Source organism: Antechinus flavipes, chromosome 2 (genome assembly GCF_016432865.1).
Source record: "Antechinus flavipes isolate AdamAnt ecotype Samford, QLD, Australia chromosome 2, AdamAnt_v2, whole genome shotgun sequence".
NCBI lineage: Eukaryota > Metazoa > Chordata > Mammalia > Dasyuromorphia > Dasyuridae > Antechinus > Antechinus flavipes.
The window spans coordinates 638,726,691-638,744,607 of record NC_067399.1 but is presented as its reverse complement, the minus strand read 5'-3'; the positions used below and the strand labels follow the sequence as shown (position 1 = coordinate 638,744,607).

At 44.2% G+C, this 17,917-nt stretch overlaps 1 protein-coding gene across 1 annotated transcript in view; it reads left to right on the top strand.

Annotated features, from left to right (window-relative positions):
- The first annotated feature begins 1,075 nt into the window (after positions 1-1,075).
- LOC127546967 (cadherin-23-like) overlaps positions 1,076-17,917 on the top strand; it is a 221,618-nt gene continuing 204,776 nt past the window's right edge. The window contains exons 1-3 of the mRNA XM_051973839.1: positions 1,076-1,273; positions 1,983-2,030; positions 2,354-2,446. Of these exons, the coding sequence (XP_051829799.1) occupies positions 1,076-1,273; positions 1,983-2,030; positions 2,354-2,446 (339 nt within the window). The remainder of the gene's footprint in view (positions 1,274-1,982; positions 2,031-2,353; positions 2,447-17,917) is intronic.

The window sequence follows — 17,917 nt, the reverse complement described above, 5'->3', positions numbered from 1 at the left end:
TCAGCTTTGTGAGAACAGAGATCTTGTCTTTTTTGGAGGCTCTAGAAAGCACCTAGAATGAGTAGAACATTAATCATATCTTAAAGCCACAATGGTGCCTCAGAGTATCCTATGTCTAAAGACTGTAGCAATCAGGGAAGGAAAGGAAGGAAGATTTCAGACTTTGTCCAAGAAGGAGAGGAGAGTATGAATGGTGCTCAGATTTTGCTTAGAAATCCGCTTTCAGAGCTCTTCCCAGGAGTCCATGGGCTTGTGGAATGAATGCTGAGCCTGGAATCAGGAGACATCTGGGTTCAAACCTAGCCGACAGCAGCTTGGATGTCACTCCAACAAATCCCCAAAATGCTGTATCTCAGTGTCTTTCTGTCTTTGTCTCCTTGTGTGTATCTCATTGTTTCTCTCTGTCTCTCCATCACTATGTACATGTCTGTCTTTTTTTCTATCTCTTTGTTTCTCTCTGTCTCTCCATCACTATGTACATGTCTTTTTTTCCTCTCTCTTTCTATGTCTCTGTCTCTCCATCACTATGTACATGTCTTTTTTTCTATCTCTATGTCTCTGTCTCTCCTTTCTCTCTCTCTTCTCATCCCTTTCTCTCTCTCTCCTTCCCTTCCTCTGTTTCTCTCTGTCTCTTTGTGTCTCTATCTGTCTCTCTGTGTCTTGTGTCTCTGTGTCTCTCTTTGTCTCCCTTACTCCGCTTCCCTGACTTCCTTCAACTCCCAACTAAAACATTACCTTCCACTGGAAGCTTTTCCTAATCCCAATTAATGCTGGTATCTTCTCTTTGGAACTCTCCCCCTCCAATTTGTCCTGCTTATGTCTTGTGCTATTTGTATATTGTCTCACTCTTTAGACTGTGAGTTTTTTGAGAGCAAGGATTTCCTTTTGCTTTTTTTTTTTTCATATCTCTGTACTTAGTATAGTTCCTGGCCCATGCAGGCACTTCCTAAATGCTTATTGGCTGACTGATTCATAAAATGAGAAGATTAATTCTTGGACGCCCTACCCCACAGAGTTGTTGTGAGAGAAGTGCTACCCTTTTAAAGCACCATATAAATGTGAATTCTTGTGCTTCATGGCTGCCTCCCCATCTGATTCCTGCCTGCTTCCCCTCCTGTTTCTCCCTCCAGGCACCTCTGTGACGCAGCTGCTGGCCCGGGACATGGATAATGACCCCCTGGTTTTTGGGGTGTCCGGTGAGGAGGCCTCCCGCTTCTTCGCAGTTGAGAGTGACACAGGAGTCGTGTGGCTGAGGCAGCCCCTGGATCGAGAGGTACGGCTGTCATTACCTAGTGCTCCATCTCATTTGGGGAGGATGGTCAATTTCAATGCTGCTTTGCTGTATTCAACTCTCTATTTCCCCTAAAAAGGAAGGCCATTTTACCAATCAATTCAGTTCTTTTTTTTATTTTTAAATGTTTTTTAACATTAATAAGTTTCCCTTTTCCTGAAAAACCTCAAAGGAGCTATTGGCCTTGGCTTTAGCTTTGAAAAGCAGCATAGTAATATGAGGGGAGCAAGAATCCTCTCCTGTTCTTCCTGTGCCCCAACAATGCAACCCCTAATCCGTGCTTCTCAGAAAAAAAGGAAGTGATGGTACATTGATTCTTAGATGGATTCCTGGTAAGATGAAAAGTCCCTGAGCGCTAAACTGTGTGTCTCTTTTCACTTCAACCAAACCTGTCTCAGACCAATCTCAAAAAAAAAACAGTCTCCAAGTGGACTTCATGGCTATTATCTCATCATCTGGGGAACATCTGCCCCATTCAGCCTCCATTCTCTATTTCTAGGTCTCAATTCTCTGCGTAAAAACCCAGCGCTCATTTCTAGGAAACCTCTGAAAATCTTGATGAAAGAAAGCGGCCTCATCTCCTGGGGCCATTTTGGCAGCTTTCTACCCAAATTCCATGCCTTCTTATCAGTTTTAATAGCAGAATCAACCCTATAATGTTGAACTCTTCTATTTCTTCACTCTCTTCCAGACCAAGTCAGAATTCACTGTGGAGTTTTCTGTCAGTGATCACCAGGGGGTAAGTATCCCAAGGACCATGTTATCTATGAAGAACCATTTATAAACTCAAGGGGTGAGGTTCCCTAATACTCTCTGGCTGGAAACCTTAGAAATTGAGCAGCTGCCTTCCTCCCTTTTGCATAGATGGGCATCTGTGGGTCAAAATACAACCCATCAAAAAATAAAGAGTGTGTGTGTGTGTGTGTGTGTGTGTGTGTGTGTGCTTTTGCCAATCTTAGAGTGAATAAACAATAGGCAGTAACAGTTATTAAGCACCTGCTGTTTACCTTGTTTTTAGAACTACATGCTTATAGTGGGTATTTTGGTTCTTTTGTTTCCTAGGTGATCACGAGGAAAGTGAACATCCAGGTTGGAGATGTGAATGATAACGCGCCCACATTTCACAATCAGCCCTACAGTGTCCGCATCCCTGAGGTAGGAGCCCAGTATGCACATGAGAGTGGTAGAGAGAGGGAGGAGTCAGGAGAGTTATAACTCTGTCTCCCTTCCCTTGGCCATGTCACAGTCTTGTTCAGCAGCAGCAGTGTCTACCACCACTGGCAGGGCTGCGAATACATGAGCACTGGGAGGTATAAGGTGGTATTGTTGATTATTGGACAAACCAGGTCTGGACTTAAGTATTTTGTCAAGGTTGAGGGGAAGAGGTTGAAGAAATAGATTCCTGGGGTAGAATTTGGCAAGAGAAAGGCTGGGTGTTTCACCCCCTCGTTTTGTTCTTTGGGACATTGAGATTTGCCTGGTATGGTTTGATAAAGGGTCGTTTCTGCACTAAGCTATATTGGGCACGGACTCTGCTCTTTTTAGCCGTGGAGCAGCCACTCACTAATGAGAAGTGAAGGCATGATCCTTGGAAGACATGATTCTGCTTAACCATTCTTTATTTCTTCTCCCCAAGGACTCACCCAGCTAGTCTTCTCATTGTTGGACTTTTGACCCTTTAGGGCAGACTATGAGTAGCTGAGTTTGCAGAATTGCTTGTGTGTGAAGTCAAGTAACCTCTGGTGACTTGAGAAGTACAAGTTATTATATTACTAAGGCCTCATTAATAAACTGACCCAGTGAGACATCAATCTATCATCTTCCCTCTCCTTGGTGTCCAGGGACAACTTTACATCTTTAGAAAAAATGGGTTTCAAAGGTAGTTCTTGAGATGGATGGGGAATGTGGACTGTTGTTTCCAATGTCAGCTTTTAGAATTAAAAGAAAATTGGGGTGAATGATGGATAGAATAGAGGGCTCAGAACCCAAAAGACCCAAATTCAAATCCTACCTTAGATTCCTATCAATTTCTTTCCAAGAGTGCTGACAGAGTCTATTATATTTTTTTAAATGCTCTCAACTGAGTTCTTGCTGCTACACATTAAAATCTTCCCTGATTGACTATCACACTCTCCTCAATGCATTTTTAAAATTTTATTTCTATCTTTATTCTTTTCTGACTTTGTTCCTGTTGTTTAGTTGTTGAGTTGCAACACTCCATGACTCTATTGGGGGTTTGATTAGCAAAGATACTGGAGTGGTTTGTCATTTCCTTCTCTAGCTCATTTATAATTAAGAAAATTGAGGCAAACATATTGGTTAAATGACTTGGTCAGGGTCACACAGCTAGTAAGCTGGATTTGAATTCAGGTCCTCCTGACTCCAATGTCAGTGCCCTATTCACAGCACTATCTGTTCCAGTCCTTTTCTTTTTTTTTTTTTTTGAAACTATCTTCTCTGTGTGTGTGTCTCTTAGTAGATCTCAATCCACACTCACTTAAGTGGGAAAAAAGGAGCTCCTCTCAGCTTCTTCTTCACAACTCTGTATTGAATATCACGTCTATATCATCTTCTTCTCCTCTGACTCTCCTTTTTAGCTGTAGCATCAGGTGAAAAAGTGACATATTCACTCAATTTGTGCTTTTGATCTTTTCTCCTTCCACCATCTCCATGAGTTTTCCTTTCAATTGTTCCAACTTTTTCTTAATTTTTGATTTCTCCTCATCTACTGAAACTTTTCCTTTTGCCTAAATCCATGTCTAGAGCTCCCCCATTCTTAAAAACCAAATTTGATTCTACCAATTTATCTTGTCTCCCTTTCACAGTCAAAAGTCCTAAAAATTTTCTTTATTCACCGTCTCCACTTCCTTTTTTTCTCACTTCCTTTTCAGCCTCTTACAGTCTTGTCTTTGACATCATTTCTCAACTGGAATTGCCTTCCCAAAAGTAAAAAAAAAAAAATGATCCTGTATTTTCCAAATCCTTTGGTCTTTGTTTCTTCCTGATTTATCTTTACTACTCCATTATTTGACATGGCTGACCATGGTATCCTCCCCAATACTCCCTTTTCTAGATTTTCCCAGATACTGTACTTCTTTGATTCTCCTTCCTATATAGTTGATCCTTCCTAATTCTTGGATCATTTTTTTTTTACTTTTGGGAAGGCAATTCCAGTTGAGAAATGATATCAAAGACAAGACTGTAAGAGGCTGAAAAGGAAGTGAGAAAAAAAGGAAGTGGAGACGGTGAATAAAGAAAATTTTTAGGACTTTTGACTGTGAAAGGGAGACAAGATAAATTGGTAGAATCAAATTTGGTTTTTAAGAATGGGGGAGATCTAGACATGGATTTAAGCAAAAGGAAAAGTTTCAGTAGATGAGGAGAAATCAAAAATTAAGAAATCACCCCACCACAGGTATATACCCCAGGGCAGGACTTTTTTCTGGACCCTCATTTCTTTTTATGCCATTCATTCTCATGAGTTCATCAAAATGCTTTATGTGGGCATCTCCCAGATCCACGCCCTGTATATCTCCTGAATTTTAGTCTTTTATCCTTGACAGCCTATTGGAAATCTCCAACTGACTGAAAGGCATGTCCATCTCAATATACCTTTTACAAAAAGAATCTCTCCTTCCCACAATTCTTTTCTTCTCATTTCTCTATTTGCATTTGAGTAGCACCATTATTCCAGTTACCCAACTATGGAACCTTAAAGGTGTCTGCAATTTTGTTTTCTCCTTTCCAACATCTTATTCAATCAGTTCCAAAGTCTTGTCAATTGTTCCCTCAGTATATCTCTTATTTATCCCCTTCTTTGCATTCATTCAGGTACCACCCTGATTCATGCCCTCTTTGCCTTATGCCTAGATTGTCCTAATAGCTTCCTAAATGATCTCCTTGCCCATAAGTCTATCCTCTCTCCAGTTCATCCGACAACTACCAAACTGATCCTAGTAAGTAAAGATCAGACCAATGTTACTCTCCAGCTCAAGAAGCTCTATTGATGCTCTCTTGCCTCTAGGATAAAATACCAGTTCTTTCCTTTGGTACTGAAAGTCCCCACAGTCTTGTCTATTAAACCTCATTCTCTTTCATGAACTTCATAAAGTCATGCCAGCCAAACTATCTTACTTGCTGACCCATGTATGTGACCTTTCATATATGTCTTCCTCTTTGCCTGAAATATATTCTTTTTTATCTCTATCTCATCAATTCTTTAAGGTTCAGTTCAATTGCCAGCTCCTCCGAGGTATCTCTCCTGTTCTCCACCACTCTCCTCCATTGTTATAATCTCTTAGCAGAAAGGTTTCTTATCTATGTTATATTTTGCATTTGATTTTCATATATAGGAGCCATGGTATTTCAATAGATATTGCACTAAATTGGATTTAAGGTACTACATCTGGAAGAATCGGGTTCAAATTCTCTCTTGGATAAAGAGAATTTGATTCTTAGGGCATTTTGAAAATGCAATTTAATTTATCTGTGCCTTAGTTTCCTCATCTGTAAAATGAAAGTATTAAACTTACTGGCCTCTAAGGGCCCTTTCCACTAGAAATCTATGATCTTTATTGTTTTCTCTGAATAGTCTCAGTTCCCTGAAAGTAGAGATTATTTCATCTTTTTGTCTTTAAGTCTCCAGCACCAAAATCGTGGTGCTATTTGGAGGTGATTAATAAATGCTTGTTTAATCAATATTGAATGAATACAACAGATGCTCATATACCTTTATAGGAGATGGGAGGTTGACTCTGGGATCTCCAAAGATTTGGCCACTAGGGTGTTACTTTATAGTCTTAGAGAAGATGGAAATCTACTAAGTAGACCCTGATACCAGCTCATGCTTTACAACATTATCTCATCCAGCCGTCCAGCTTTTGAGCTTGATCATCCTACTTTCTACTTCAGTCCAACATACCCCATCTTCTTCTTTCCTTTCCCTTTTTTTCCCCTCCCCCTTCCTCCCACCTCTTGCTCTAAGAGCAGTAATTCAACCGATAGTACCATTTCTTCTGGAAAGGAGATTGTACAGCCATTCACCATCCTAGAGACTCCTCAGACCAAAACTCCCTGTCATGGCCACCACTTTCTTTGTTGTCTTCCCCTATTATTAAAACATAAGCTCTCTGAGGGTAGCAACTGTTTTTTCTTTTTACACTGACATTAACCTGAGGCAGGTAGAGTGAGATCTTAAGAAATGCTTCTGCCGGGGCAACCAATTGGTGCAGTGGATAGAGCACCAACTCTGAAGTGAGGAGGACCTGAGTTCAAATCTAGACTCAGACATTTAACACTTCCTAGCTGTGTGACCCTGGGCAAGTCACTTAATCCCAATGGCCTCAGTAAAAAAAAAAAATGCTTTCTCCATCTATTCGTTCATTCTCGTTGCATTGGAAAAGCCAAACAGAATGTTCTGCTTGTTCAGGGAGAGAGGGATCCATTTTAACTGGAGAAATGAGAGGAGATAACTCAGTCACTGAAAACTGAGGCTGCCTCTTGAGTGAGGCTGGGCAGGGAGAGGAAAAAAGAAAATTTCAGACATGGTGAATGGAACATGCAAAGGCACAGACAGGGAAGCATGAAGTTAAGGAATCAGGAAGAGTTTGAAATACAGGCTCTTCAAAGGGAGATGCTATGAATGAAATAAGGCTGGAAAGATTGGTTGGAGCTATATTATGGAGGGTCTAGAATTCTGGGCTAAGTAATTCATCGTTTCTTGGTTAGGTGATAGTGAGCCATGGAAGGTATTGGAGCCAGGCAATGGGTAATAATTCACAGGCTCCAATAGAATTAGCAGTATGGAACAATGTACTCAAATGCACTCCATTTTGGTGTGGGAATTCCCACCAGCAGTTCAGACTGCAACCCATCTCTTCGTGCCTGGTCTTTGTGATTCTTGTCTATATCTTCCTATATATTTGCCAGAGGGAAAGCCCGATGTGTCAGGGCCAGCCTCACCTTCCCTTGATATCATGAAGATGCTAGTGGTTCACACAAACTGTTATCTCTTGCTTTTGCCATTATATTGATACTCAATATTCTAGATGTAACATAATGTTCTATCCCATTCTATAAAATAACAATACTGTCACATTTATTTCATCAAAGTTTACAAAGAAATATATTCTATATACATTATATCTATATCCTAAAGTAGATAGTAGAGGGGTTATCCCAATTTTACAGGTAACAAAATTGAGGTCTCGAGAATGCCCAGGAACACCTGACTCATAAGAGGTAGGGATGATAACAGCAGCTAGATCGTCCATCACCGTTTAAGGTTTGCAAACCCCCTCACATAGAATATCTATTTGGACTGAATTCTTCTAATCACCTGACAGAATTTTATATTATTATTCCCATTTTACAGATGAGGAAACTGAGTCTAAGAGAAGTAAAATGACTTGGCCACAGACACACAACTTCTAAGAGTCTGAGGCTAGGATTGAACTCCTGACTCTCAAGTCTAGAGTATTGTGTACTGGCCCAGCTAGCTGCATCATACAATCTAGAGCCAGAAGAGATCTTAAAAGTCATCCACTCCATTCACCCATTTACAGAAGAGGAAATTGGGGACCAAAGAGCTTAAGTGACTGTGAAACAAGTAGTAACGGAAAAGCTGGGATTCAGACTCGTGGTCTAGGACTTCAATATAAACTGGGTTTTTTAGCTCCAAATTCAGTGTTACTCAGCCCCCCAACATAGACTCACTCCCCCATACTCACTCCCATGCACAAAAACTCCCTACATGCGCACACACAAACCCCCAACACAGACATACCCACACCCACACATCCCCTCACCACATTTCTACACCCACCCCCATGCACAAATCCCTCTACACACACACACACACACACACACACACACACACACACACACACCTCCCTCACAGGAAAATGTACACACACCACATACATGCCTCCCCACACAGTGCCAAATGTATGGTACAAGTTCCAGGTTGGAGGAAAGAGAGGTCATTGTTAAAGGTTCGCACCAGGGTGGGACTGAGGAGGGAAGGAGGAAGAGGGGAGATATCCCAGAACAAGGAAGAGCTTGAGCTCAGCTGCCAGGCGAGATGCCCACGGCTGGTGCAGAGGCCACTGAGCTGGACCGTGTGTCTGGACAGGAGGGGCTGTGCCGGAGATAAGATCAGCACCACTGCCCAGGGCCATGATGTTCTGGTTCTAGTTTATGTTTCCGAAGGTCTTGCCAAATTGAGCTAATTGATGTTATTGTATCTCACTCGGCTGACTCTTTTTACTTTTGTAAATGTCATTGTGGCTTTCCCTTTGTGCTTCTACTTTCTCCTCGATTTCTGCCCCGTGGCCCTTTCCCCACCCTGGCCCAGTTCTTGCTTTGTACCTGATCACCACCTGGAACCGAGTACATGCCTCCCACCTCATGGTCCCTTTCCCACCACTGATCCATTCTCCGCTCCATCTCTGATCAATACCCAGAACCACTGGCGTCCTTTTCCTCAGGTGTCACTTCCTCCACGATGCTTTCCATAATTCCCATCTTCCTAAGAATCTTAGACCCCATACCTGGTAACTCTAGCTCTACCTGCAGCTGGACTAACCTAATTATTTCAGTTCTATTCTTTTCTCTGTCCTGATTTCCCTCTGACACCATGGATCCTGCCCTGTGCCTCAAACTTCAAAAGGATTTTGCCAAAAAATAAAGACAAAATTTCTCCTAGTGGTAACAGGAAGTAAGAGAGGGGAAAGATGGACAGACGTGCCTAGAAGGAGGGTTTGAGAGGAGACCCCTTTCCAAGATACAAGGTGAGGAATAAGGCCCTGAAAGGCTTGCAGGGATTTTAGAAGTCCCTACTTCAGTTGCTTGCTTCTCACTTCCCCCAGAATGCCCCAGATTACAGCTTCATTCTGGGTGCCCTCGCCCATTTAGAAGTCACCCTAATTTAATTAAGGGTCTCTACGTGCCAGCCTGTAGCCTCAACCCCATGCTCTTTAAACCAAGGGCACCAATGAGAGTTAATGAGCCACAAACTCATTGCTTAGCTGGCATCCTGGCAGATTTGGCTGGCACTTCACATGGTGGAGGGCAACAGAGAGAGTGGGGGTGATGGGGATTGAAGAAATCAGAGTGACCCTTCCTGGTGTCAGAAAGTCAAGTCTTTTTCATTGCCATGGACATTTTCTCTCTCAGACTGGCAGCCCCAAATCTCACAGGGAGTCAGAACTTAAGCCAGAATAAAATGTTCTATGTCTCCACCTTTTATTGTATATTTAAGGAATCAGACTTGGGAAGGTTAGGTGACCTGAATGTCATTCAAGTACTAACAGCCCAGGTCTCCTGACTAAATTCAAAGCTGCTTCCATCGAACCACACTGCCTCTACTTTCCAGAGCCTGATCCCTCCCTCTGCTCTACTGATTGATTCCCGTAGGGTCCAGCATCCCCAGTAGGGCCTCTGTCTCTTCTGCTCCTGTACTTAGAATGATTTCATATGGAGTGGATTGGTGGGGTGGTGGAGCCTGGTGACTTTCAGGGCCTGGGACTATAAGGCAAAAAATGCCCTGAGTTCTAGCCACTCTTCCATGTCTAGCTGGCACTCACTCTCTCTGTTTCTCTCTCTGTCTCTCTCTGTCTCTCTGTCTCTCTCTCGGTCTCTCTCTCTCTGTCTCTGTCTCTCTCTCTGTCTCTCTCTCTCTATGTCTCTCTCTCTCTCTCTCTCTCTCTCTCTCTCTCTCTTTGTCTCTCTCTCTTTCTTTATTTCTCTCTCTCAGCTAGTGGGGGAAACCAAGGCTCTTATCAAAAGGAGGCTGAATGTAGCCCTCCCCCTGCTCGTCTGACAACCAGAGAGGAAGGTTACTTGAGAAAGGTGTGTAACACTCAATCCATAAAAGGAAGGAGCCAAGTTAAAGTACAAATTGTTTATTTCTTCAGTGGCTTTGACCTGGCTGATACCTGACTCCCTGATTGCTCCTGGAGAGTGGACAGCGAGGATGGGGTAACAACCTTGGCCAGCATGGTCCTCTCCACTTGGACAGTACCAAAGTCATTAGGCCCTAAGGTGGCCTTGGAAGGAATCAGCAACTGGGAGGGCTTCTCCCTTTCTAATGTTGGCCAAGGTCAGATGTCAAGCTGTCAGCTCTAGCCCTGGGGTAGCTCAGTGAAGTTCCTAGGGGTCTCACTATGGTCTGAGGCTATCACAGGTGCTGAATGTTTTACCAAGCACCAAACATACGTGTGAAAATAGGTCCCTGCCCTGAAGCAGTGGGGATGGGGGAGGCAGGACATGGGCATGGGAAAAAAAGATCTATTTAAGAGAAAAATAAATGAGTAGGAGAAAGCTAGAAGACCCAGTACATAGGGCTTTGGACATTGAAAACATTATAGTCGGAAAAACCCGGATTCAAGTCCTGATTCAATGACTTACTAACTGTGTCACTTCTGGGCAAACCATTTAATTTCTCTTTGGCTCAGTTTCTTCATCTGTAAAATGGGAAAATAACAGCATCTACCATTCAGGTAAAGATCAAATGAGATATTTGTAAAGTGCAAACCCTGAAGCACTACAGAGATGCTAGCTCTTGTTAGCAGAAACAACGGCACTGGCCATACAGAACTGGCCTTCAAGGCAGAAGGACCTGGGTTCGAGGCTATCTCTGATTCACATTGGCCATGGCACTCTAGCTAAGTCATTTAAACTCAGTCCTCCAGGTTGTCAAACTCCCCACAGTAGACTGACTTAGGAAACCACAAATTTACATTATCTGCCAAATCATTCTATTTTTATTTATTTTGTTAACATTTCCCAATGACATTTTAATCTGGGTTAGGGCTTCATGGGGTGGGGGGCACCTCTTCCAGGTCAAGAAGGTGCCAGCTGGCTTTGGCAGAAGGTGTTTCCTCCATTGGGAGTTCCTTACACCACTGAAGTTCTAGGTCCGCTCCTTTGTGGGATACTTTGCAGATAAAAAGAACTTGGTATACCTCCTAGAGGTGTGGTAGTCAGGACACAAGGTCTGAATTCATAGAGATCTGGATTCAAATCCTGCCCCTGCTAGCCTACTGTCCGTGTGCCTTTGGCAAGTTCAAATCCAATCTCAGACCCTTACTAGGTGTGTAGCCCTACAGCATTCACTTAGCTTCTCTGCCTCACTTTTCCCATTTGTAAAATAGGGATCCACAATTGCACTTACCTCTCAAGATTGTTAAGGATCAAATGAGATAATATTTGTAGAGTACTTAGCGCAGTGCCTGGACTGTGCTAATGTTAATTATTGTCATTATTAGTATCTGTAAATGAAGGCTTGAAATAGATTAATGAGGCCCATTCTAGCATTAACACTCTGTCATCATTTACAGATGAGGAAACTGAGGGGGGGCAGAGAGCTTGAGATGCGTTCACTTAAGCACCACACCTGGGACTGGAGCCCGGCCTCCTTGACTCCCACATTTTTGTCCCCTCCTCAGGCTGGCTCAGCCTGGCTTTATTGGTCCGACATTATACAAGATGGTGGACAGAGCCAGGGAGTGATTGGAGAGCTCTTGGGGATCATTCAGAGATGACTTTGAGTATAGAGAGGAGAACTTGAGTACTAAAAAACAAAACAGAACCCACCTACCTCCCCAGCCACGTCCTCTGAGCTGTCCACAATCCTTTATAGACATGGCGCATTTGAACCTCACAGCCACCCTGATTCTAATGTAGGTCCTGCCCCCAGGATCCCATGAGATAATACATGGAAAGCACTTTGAAAACCTTACCTTAAACCATTAGTCCATTCAAGCTGAAAGTTGCCCTCAGAATCTTGAGATATTCTGTAGCAATGTTAGCAAAGAGTAGGAGTGGTGGTGGTAGAAATAAATAGTAATAGTTGTGAGAGTAGTAGAAAAAGTAGTAGTGATAGTGGTGGTGGTAGTAGTTAGTAGTGGTAGTAATAGTAGTTAGTAGTGGTAGTAGTAGTGGTGGTGGTGGTAGTAGTGGTGGTGGTGGTGGTGGTAGTAGTAGTAGTAATTGTGAGAGTAGTAGAAAAAGTAGTAGTGATAGTGGTGGTGGTAGTAGTGGTTGTAGTAGTTAGTAGTGGTACTAGTGGTGGTAGTAGTTAGTAGTGGTGGTGGTGGTGGTAGTAGTTAGTAGTGGTAGTAATAGTAGTTAGTAGTGGTGGTGGTAGTAGTTAGTAGTGGTGGTGGTGGTGGTAGTAGTGGTGGCGGTGATGGTGGTAGTAGTAGTAGTAATTATGAGAGTAGTAGAAAAAGTAGTAGTGATAGTGGTGGTGGTAGTAGTTAGTAGTGGTAGTAGTGGTTGTAGTAGTTAGTAGTGGTAATAGTGGTGGTAGTAGTAGTGATGGTGGTGGTGGTAGTAGTTAGTAGTGGTAGTAGTGGTGGTGGTGGTAGTAGTTAATAGTAGTAGTAGTTAGTAGTGGTAGTAGTGGTGGTGGTGGTGGTGGTGGTAGTAGTAGTAATTGTGAGAGTAGTAGAAAAAGTAGTAGTGACAGGAGTAGCAGCAGTAGCAATAGTAGTAGTAGCAGCAACAACAACAATAGGATTAGGAGATAGGAGGAGGAAGAGGAGGAGGAGGAAAGAAGGAGGAGTATTAGTAGCATCAGTAGTAAAATCATCCCCCACTTAATAGATTAATAATAAGAATTTATAAAACCAGGTAGAGTGTACATAACATATATTGACATAATGCTTTAAGGGTCACTAAAAGCTTTACGAAGCTCATTGGATCCTCACAACAACGCCGTGAGGAGGGTGCCCCCACATCCCCACTCTTTACTAAAGCTCTGAGGAGGTGACTTGCTCCGAATCACAGAGCCAGTATCAGGAGTGAACTCCTGTCTCCTGATTCCAAACCCAGCCTTTGTCCAGTATGTCAAAGGGCTGAGGTCCCACCTCTGTCCTAAGCTGACAGGTTAGCTCATCCGAGTGGTGTGAGGTCCATGTCCCCCACTGAGACAGTTCTAATCTTCTTCTCTTCGAAGGAAATCAGCATTTGTTAAGCACCTGTTATGTGTCAGACACCGTGCTGAGCACTTCACAGATATTGTCTCATTTGGTCCTCACAACAACCCTGGGAGGTAAGAGCTATCACCATCCCCATTTTGTAGCTGTGGAGGCTGAGGCAGAGAGTTACCCAGCACCTACAGCAAGTGTCTGAGGCTGGACTTGAAGTCCTATATCCCTGACTCGGGGCTCAGGGCTCGATCTCCTTGGACTCCTCCTACCCACTGCTCTGTGTCTATCTCCTTTAATCCACTTTGTCATCACAAGCAATGACCCTTTCTTCCTGGCAGGGGATCTTAGAGACATTTAGGCTGATCTTCCTAGGGAGCTCTAGCCCTTGGAGTTTAGTGTTCTCAGGGCAAATCAGGGCAAAGAGGAGTGAGGGGCTGCTGCTGGCAGGATGCTTGGCGCGCTGATGGCAGAGCTACCAGCAGAAGGGCACAGCTGGGCAAGGGAGGCCCTTCTCTCCTGAGGCAGGCTGCAGGTTAGTGCCGAAATGTCACGCGGCCTTGGAGCCTTTACTGCGCCCACTGACTGCTCATCCAGCAGGTGGGCGCGGAGACCGAGAGGCGAGAGAACCTGCCCCTCGTCCCCAGAGTCCGGCTGCCCCCTCGCCAGGCCGCTAGCTAGGGAAGCGGAGCAGGTGAGTGTTTGGGTTTGTTTGTTCTCCGCTCCCCCCACTCCCCTCTCCCTAAGCTGTTCTATATGTAATTATCCATTTTATCAGGGCGAAAGGCCCTGCAATTCACTTGTCGAACTCCTAACGAGGCAGCGTGGAAGCTTTCAAGTCCATAAAGAAAGGGGAAATCCTGCTAGAATTGGCAACTTAATTCACCAAGCCAGCCTCGACAGACCTCATTAAGTTCCCGTGTATTCATTTCAGGCTAATGGCTGTCATGCTGACTGCTGTTTGATTTGCTGTAATAGACTTTTATAGCTTTCCAATTTGCTAAAACGTGTTTGCCTGTGTCTGTGCCCAGCTCTACGGCTGTAGTACATCAGTTAGGCGTTGGTGCGCCTGCCACGCTGACCTTCAGGTGCTCTCCTCCACTCGCCCGAGCCCTGCTGCTGCTCCCAGGCCCGCCATTCCCTCCGCGGCTTCTCCTTGTCGCTGTGATCTGCCTGCACAGAGACATCAGCGGGGAGAGAGCCGGGGAGCATCCTTCTCTGGGCTGAGGCGGGAGATAAGCAGCGGTCGTGTCTGAGGGGGAGGAGGAAGGTGAGGGGCACAGGTCTGGTCGGATGGGATGGGGAGGGGTCAAGAAAGACAGAGCATAGAATGTGCCTAAATAATGCATTCATCCTTGAAGAAGAAATGCGGGATTTCCCCCTCAGTCACTCATGGTCTCTTCCTTCCCGAATCACTGTTGTTCAGTTCTCACCTTGATTTCACTGAGGGTTTTCTTGGCAGAGATATGGGAGTGGTTTGCCATTTTCTTCTCCAGCCCATTTTACAGATGAGGAAGCTGAGGTAAACAATTAAGTGACTTGCCCACAGTCACACAGCAAATAAATGCCCGAGGCCAGATTGGAACTCAGGTGAATGAGACTGCTCACTCCAAACCTGACACTGTGCACTATGGCGCCACCTAGCCGCCCCAAATGACCTTTTATTTATTTGCACAGATGCTATAGCTCCACTCCGAGCAATCTCCTTGAAAGCAGATTTTTACCAGCTCATATTTGTACTTGTGGTCCTTACCATTCTGCCTGGAACACAGTAAGCACTTAATAAGTGCTTTATCTGTCTACACCGGCTATCTCTATGTCTTCTACCTATCTACCCTCTCCACATCTGTCTTTGTTAGAGACAGGACCTGACCCAAGACCTTCCTGTCTCAAACAGCCCATCTTTCCCTCGCATCATGTGGCATTTCTGCTGAGAATTGGGTCTCTGAATTCCCATGACACCTGGGGGCTCTTACTCGCCTGCATTGCACTGTTCATTTTCTTTGTATTTTTAGAGATTATTAATTTTAATAGGTGGAAACTACAGCTCACACTTAATCTACTGGAGTCCCAGCTGATGTTGGGTGCTCAGGAAATAGTCATTGTTTGAACAAAACACAAGAGAATTCCTATGGGTTTTAAACCGGGAATCCTGGCGTAGTGGAGAGAGAAACATCCTCAAAATCAGGAAGACCTAAGTTCAAATGTAACTTCTGATCTTTACTGGATATGAGATTTCAGGCAGCTCGCTTAAGCCCTTGGTGCCTCAGACAGCTATAGGATCACACACTTCTGGTGGCAACATGTAGTGGTAGTGGGATCTGGAAGTTCTCCAAGCCAGTGACAACATAGATCCAGTCCTAAGCCAGTGACATCATTAGATCCAGTTCTAAGTCAGTGACATCATAGAGCCAGTCCTAAGCCAGTGATACCATTGATCCAGTTCTAAGTCAGTGACATCATAGAGCCAGTCCTAAGCCAGTGATACCATTGATCCAGTTCTAAGTCAGTGACATCATAGATCCAGTCCTAAGCCAGTGATGTCATAGATCCAGTTCTGTCAGTGACATCATAGATCCAGTCCTAAGCCAGGGATGTCATAGATACGGTCCTAAGCCAGTGATGTCATAGATCTAGTCCTAAGCCAGGGATGTCATAGATCTAGTTCTAAGTCAGTGATGTCATAGATCCGGTCCTAAGCCAGTGATGTCATAGATCCAGTCCTAAGCCAGTGATGTCATAGATCCAGTCCTAAGCCAGTGATGTCATAGATCCAGTCCTAAGCCAGTGATGTCATCGATCCAGTCCTAAGCCAGTGACAACATCGATCCAGTCCTAAGCCAGTGACACCATGGATCCAGTCCTAAGCCAGTGACACCATGGATCCAGTCCTAAGCCAGTGACACCATGGATCCAGTCCCTGTCCCTATGTTCATTATAATCAAGAGCCTGAGGTGAGCATTAAGTGCTATCAAGAGATCCCACTGATGTGTATTGCTGCAAGGGCACATCTTTCTCTGACTCTGCATGGTTATTCAAAGACGTAGCATTCAAGAGTAGGGAGAAACCTCTTCCACGCTATTCAGTCACTTCTGACTCTTCATGATCCCATTCTGGGGTTTTTTCTTGGCAAAGACACTGGAAGTGGTTTACCATTTTCTTCTCCAGCTCATTTTACAGATGAAGAAACTGAGGCCAGCAATGTCTGAGGCCAGATTCTCATGTAAAAAGGCCTCAAGGTCTACTCTCTGATATTCTGATCTTAAATCGATCAGTAATATGTACTGTCATATCAGTACATCAGAGAAGGAAACTTAGAATTTCCCTCCTTCACTACAATAATATATTCCTACCTGTACCTGCAAACAGTTGCTGCGCTTCTATCCATTCATCCTTGAGTTAGTAATTCAAGGCAATATAATTTCATTGGAGTGGATTCTTTCTCCACTGATGCGGGCTTTTTACAACACAATAGATTGTCTTTGAGAGTTGCTATACCCAAAACACTCTCAAGCCTGGAGCCAGTTTGTTGATGTGATGAACCTCTCAGAACTTGGCCCAGCCGGGTCTCGGCCAACACGCAGCTGTCTGTCCGTCATCAGATTCCTGCTCTTGGTGGATTTGTCAGGGCTTGGATTTCATGGGTTTTGCCCTTAAGAATCCAGGGTCATCTCTGCACCATGATGAGGAATCATTGGAAGATCCCTTCATTCATCCATTACTATCGCGTGGCCCCGTGTGCCAGCTGGCATTGGCCTTTCTGGATTCCCACAGGGGCTGGTGCCCTCTTCTCAATCATTTTTCCTCGTATGTCTTTTGTATCTTTAGGCACAGAGCTGGCTCTTTGAAGACAGAGACTGTTTTTGTCTCCCCAGCCTTTAGTAAAGTGCCCGGCACAGAGTTGGTACTTACTTAATAAATGTTTTTTGCCATCTGACATAGGCTCAGAGGCTTCCGAGCCATCTTGTCCAATCCCGTCACTTTACTGATGAGGAAACTGAGGACCAAAATGAAACGACCTGCCTACATCCCACCGCTGCTAAATATACAAAGTCGGTAGCAACACCTGTGCAGTGTTAATTAGCTATTTTTGCATGGGTGTGATCTTCCATATTAGATTACATGTTCACTGAGGGTAGAGACTGCATTAAGCTTCCCATGTGCCTGCTCAGGTTGACCCAGACTTTGCTGACTTGACGGTTTAACTCTTTACGGATGACCAGTGGAGTTGTGCCCTCTGCAGTAGACTTGGAGTGCTTGGCCGCTTAGTTCGAGAAAGGACCTCAGTGTCCGGCATCTTATCCAGTTAGGTGATCTTCAGACTCTTCCTAAGGCAATTCAAATAGAAACGTACGCTTGCCAAAAAAATTATCTTATGGAGAACTCACACAAGGCAAGTGTTCACAAGGAGTCAGAAAAAACATTCCAAGGACATTTTCAAGGTCTCTTAAGAACTTTACAATCGATTTTATGACGTGGGAGACACTGGCACAGGAGCACCCAACATGGCGTGCCCTCATCAGAGAAGGAGCTGTGCTCTGTGAGCAAAGCAGAGCTGAATTAGTTCAGAAGGAATGTGAGATGCACAAAATTAGAGAGTCCACCCCAAATGTTCCTAGGGACCGTTTGTGTCAGATCTGTGGCAGAGCACCCTGATGGTCTGATCAGTCACACTGTAACTCAGTTCTACCAT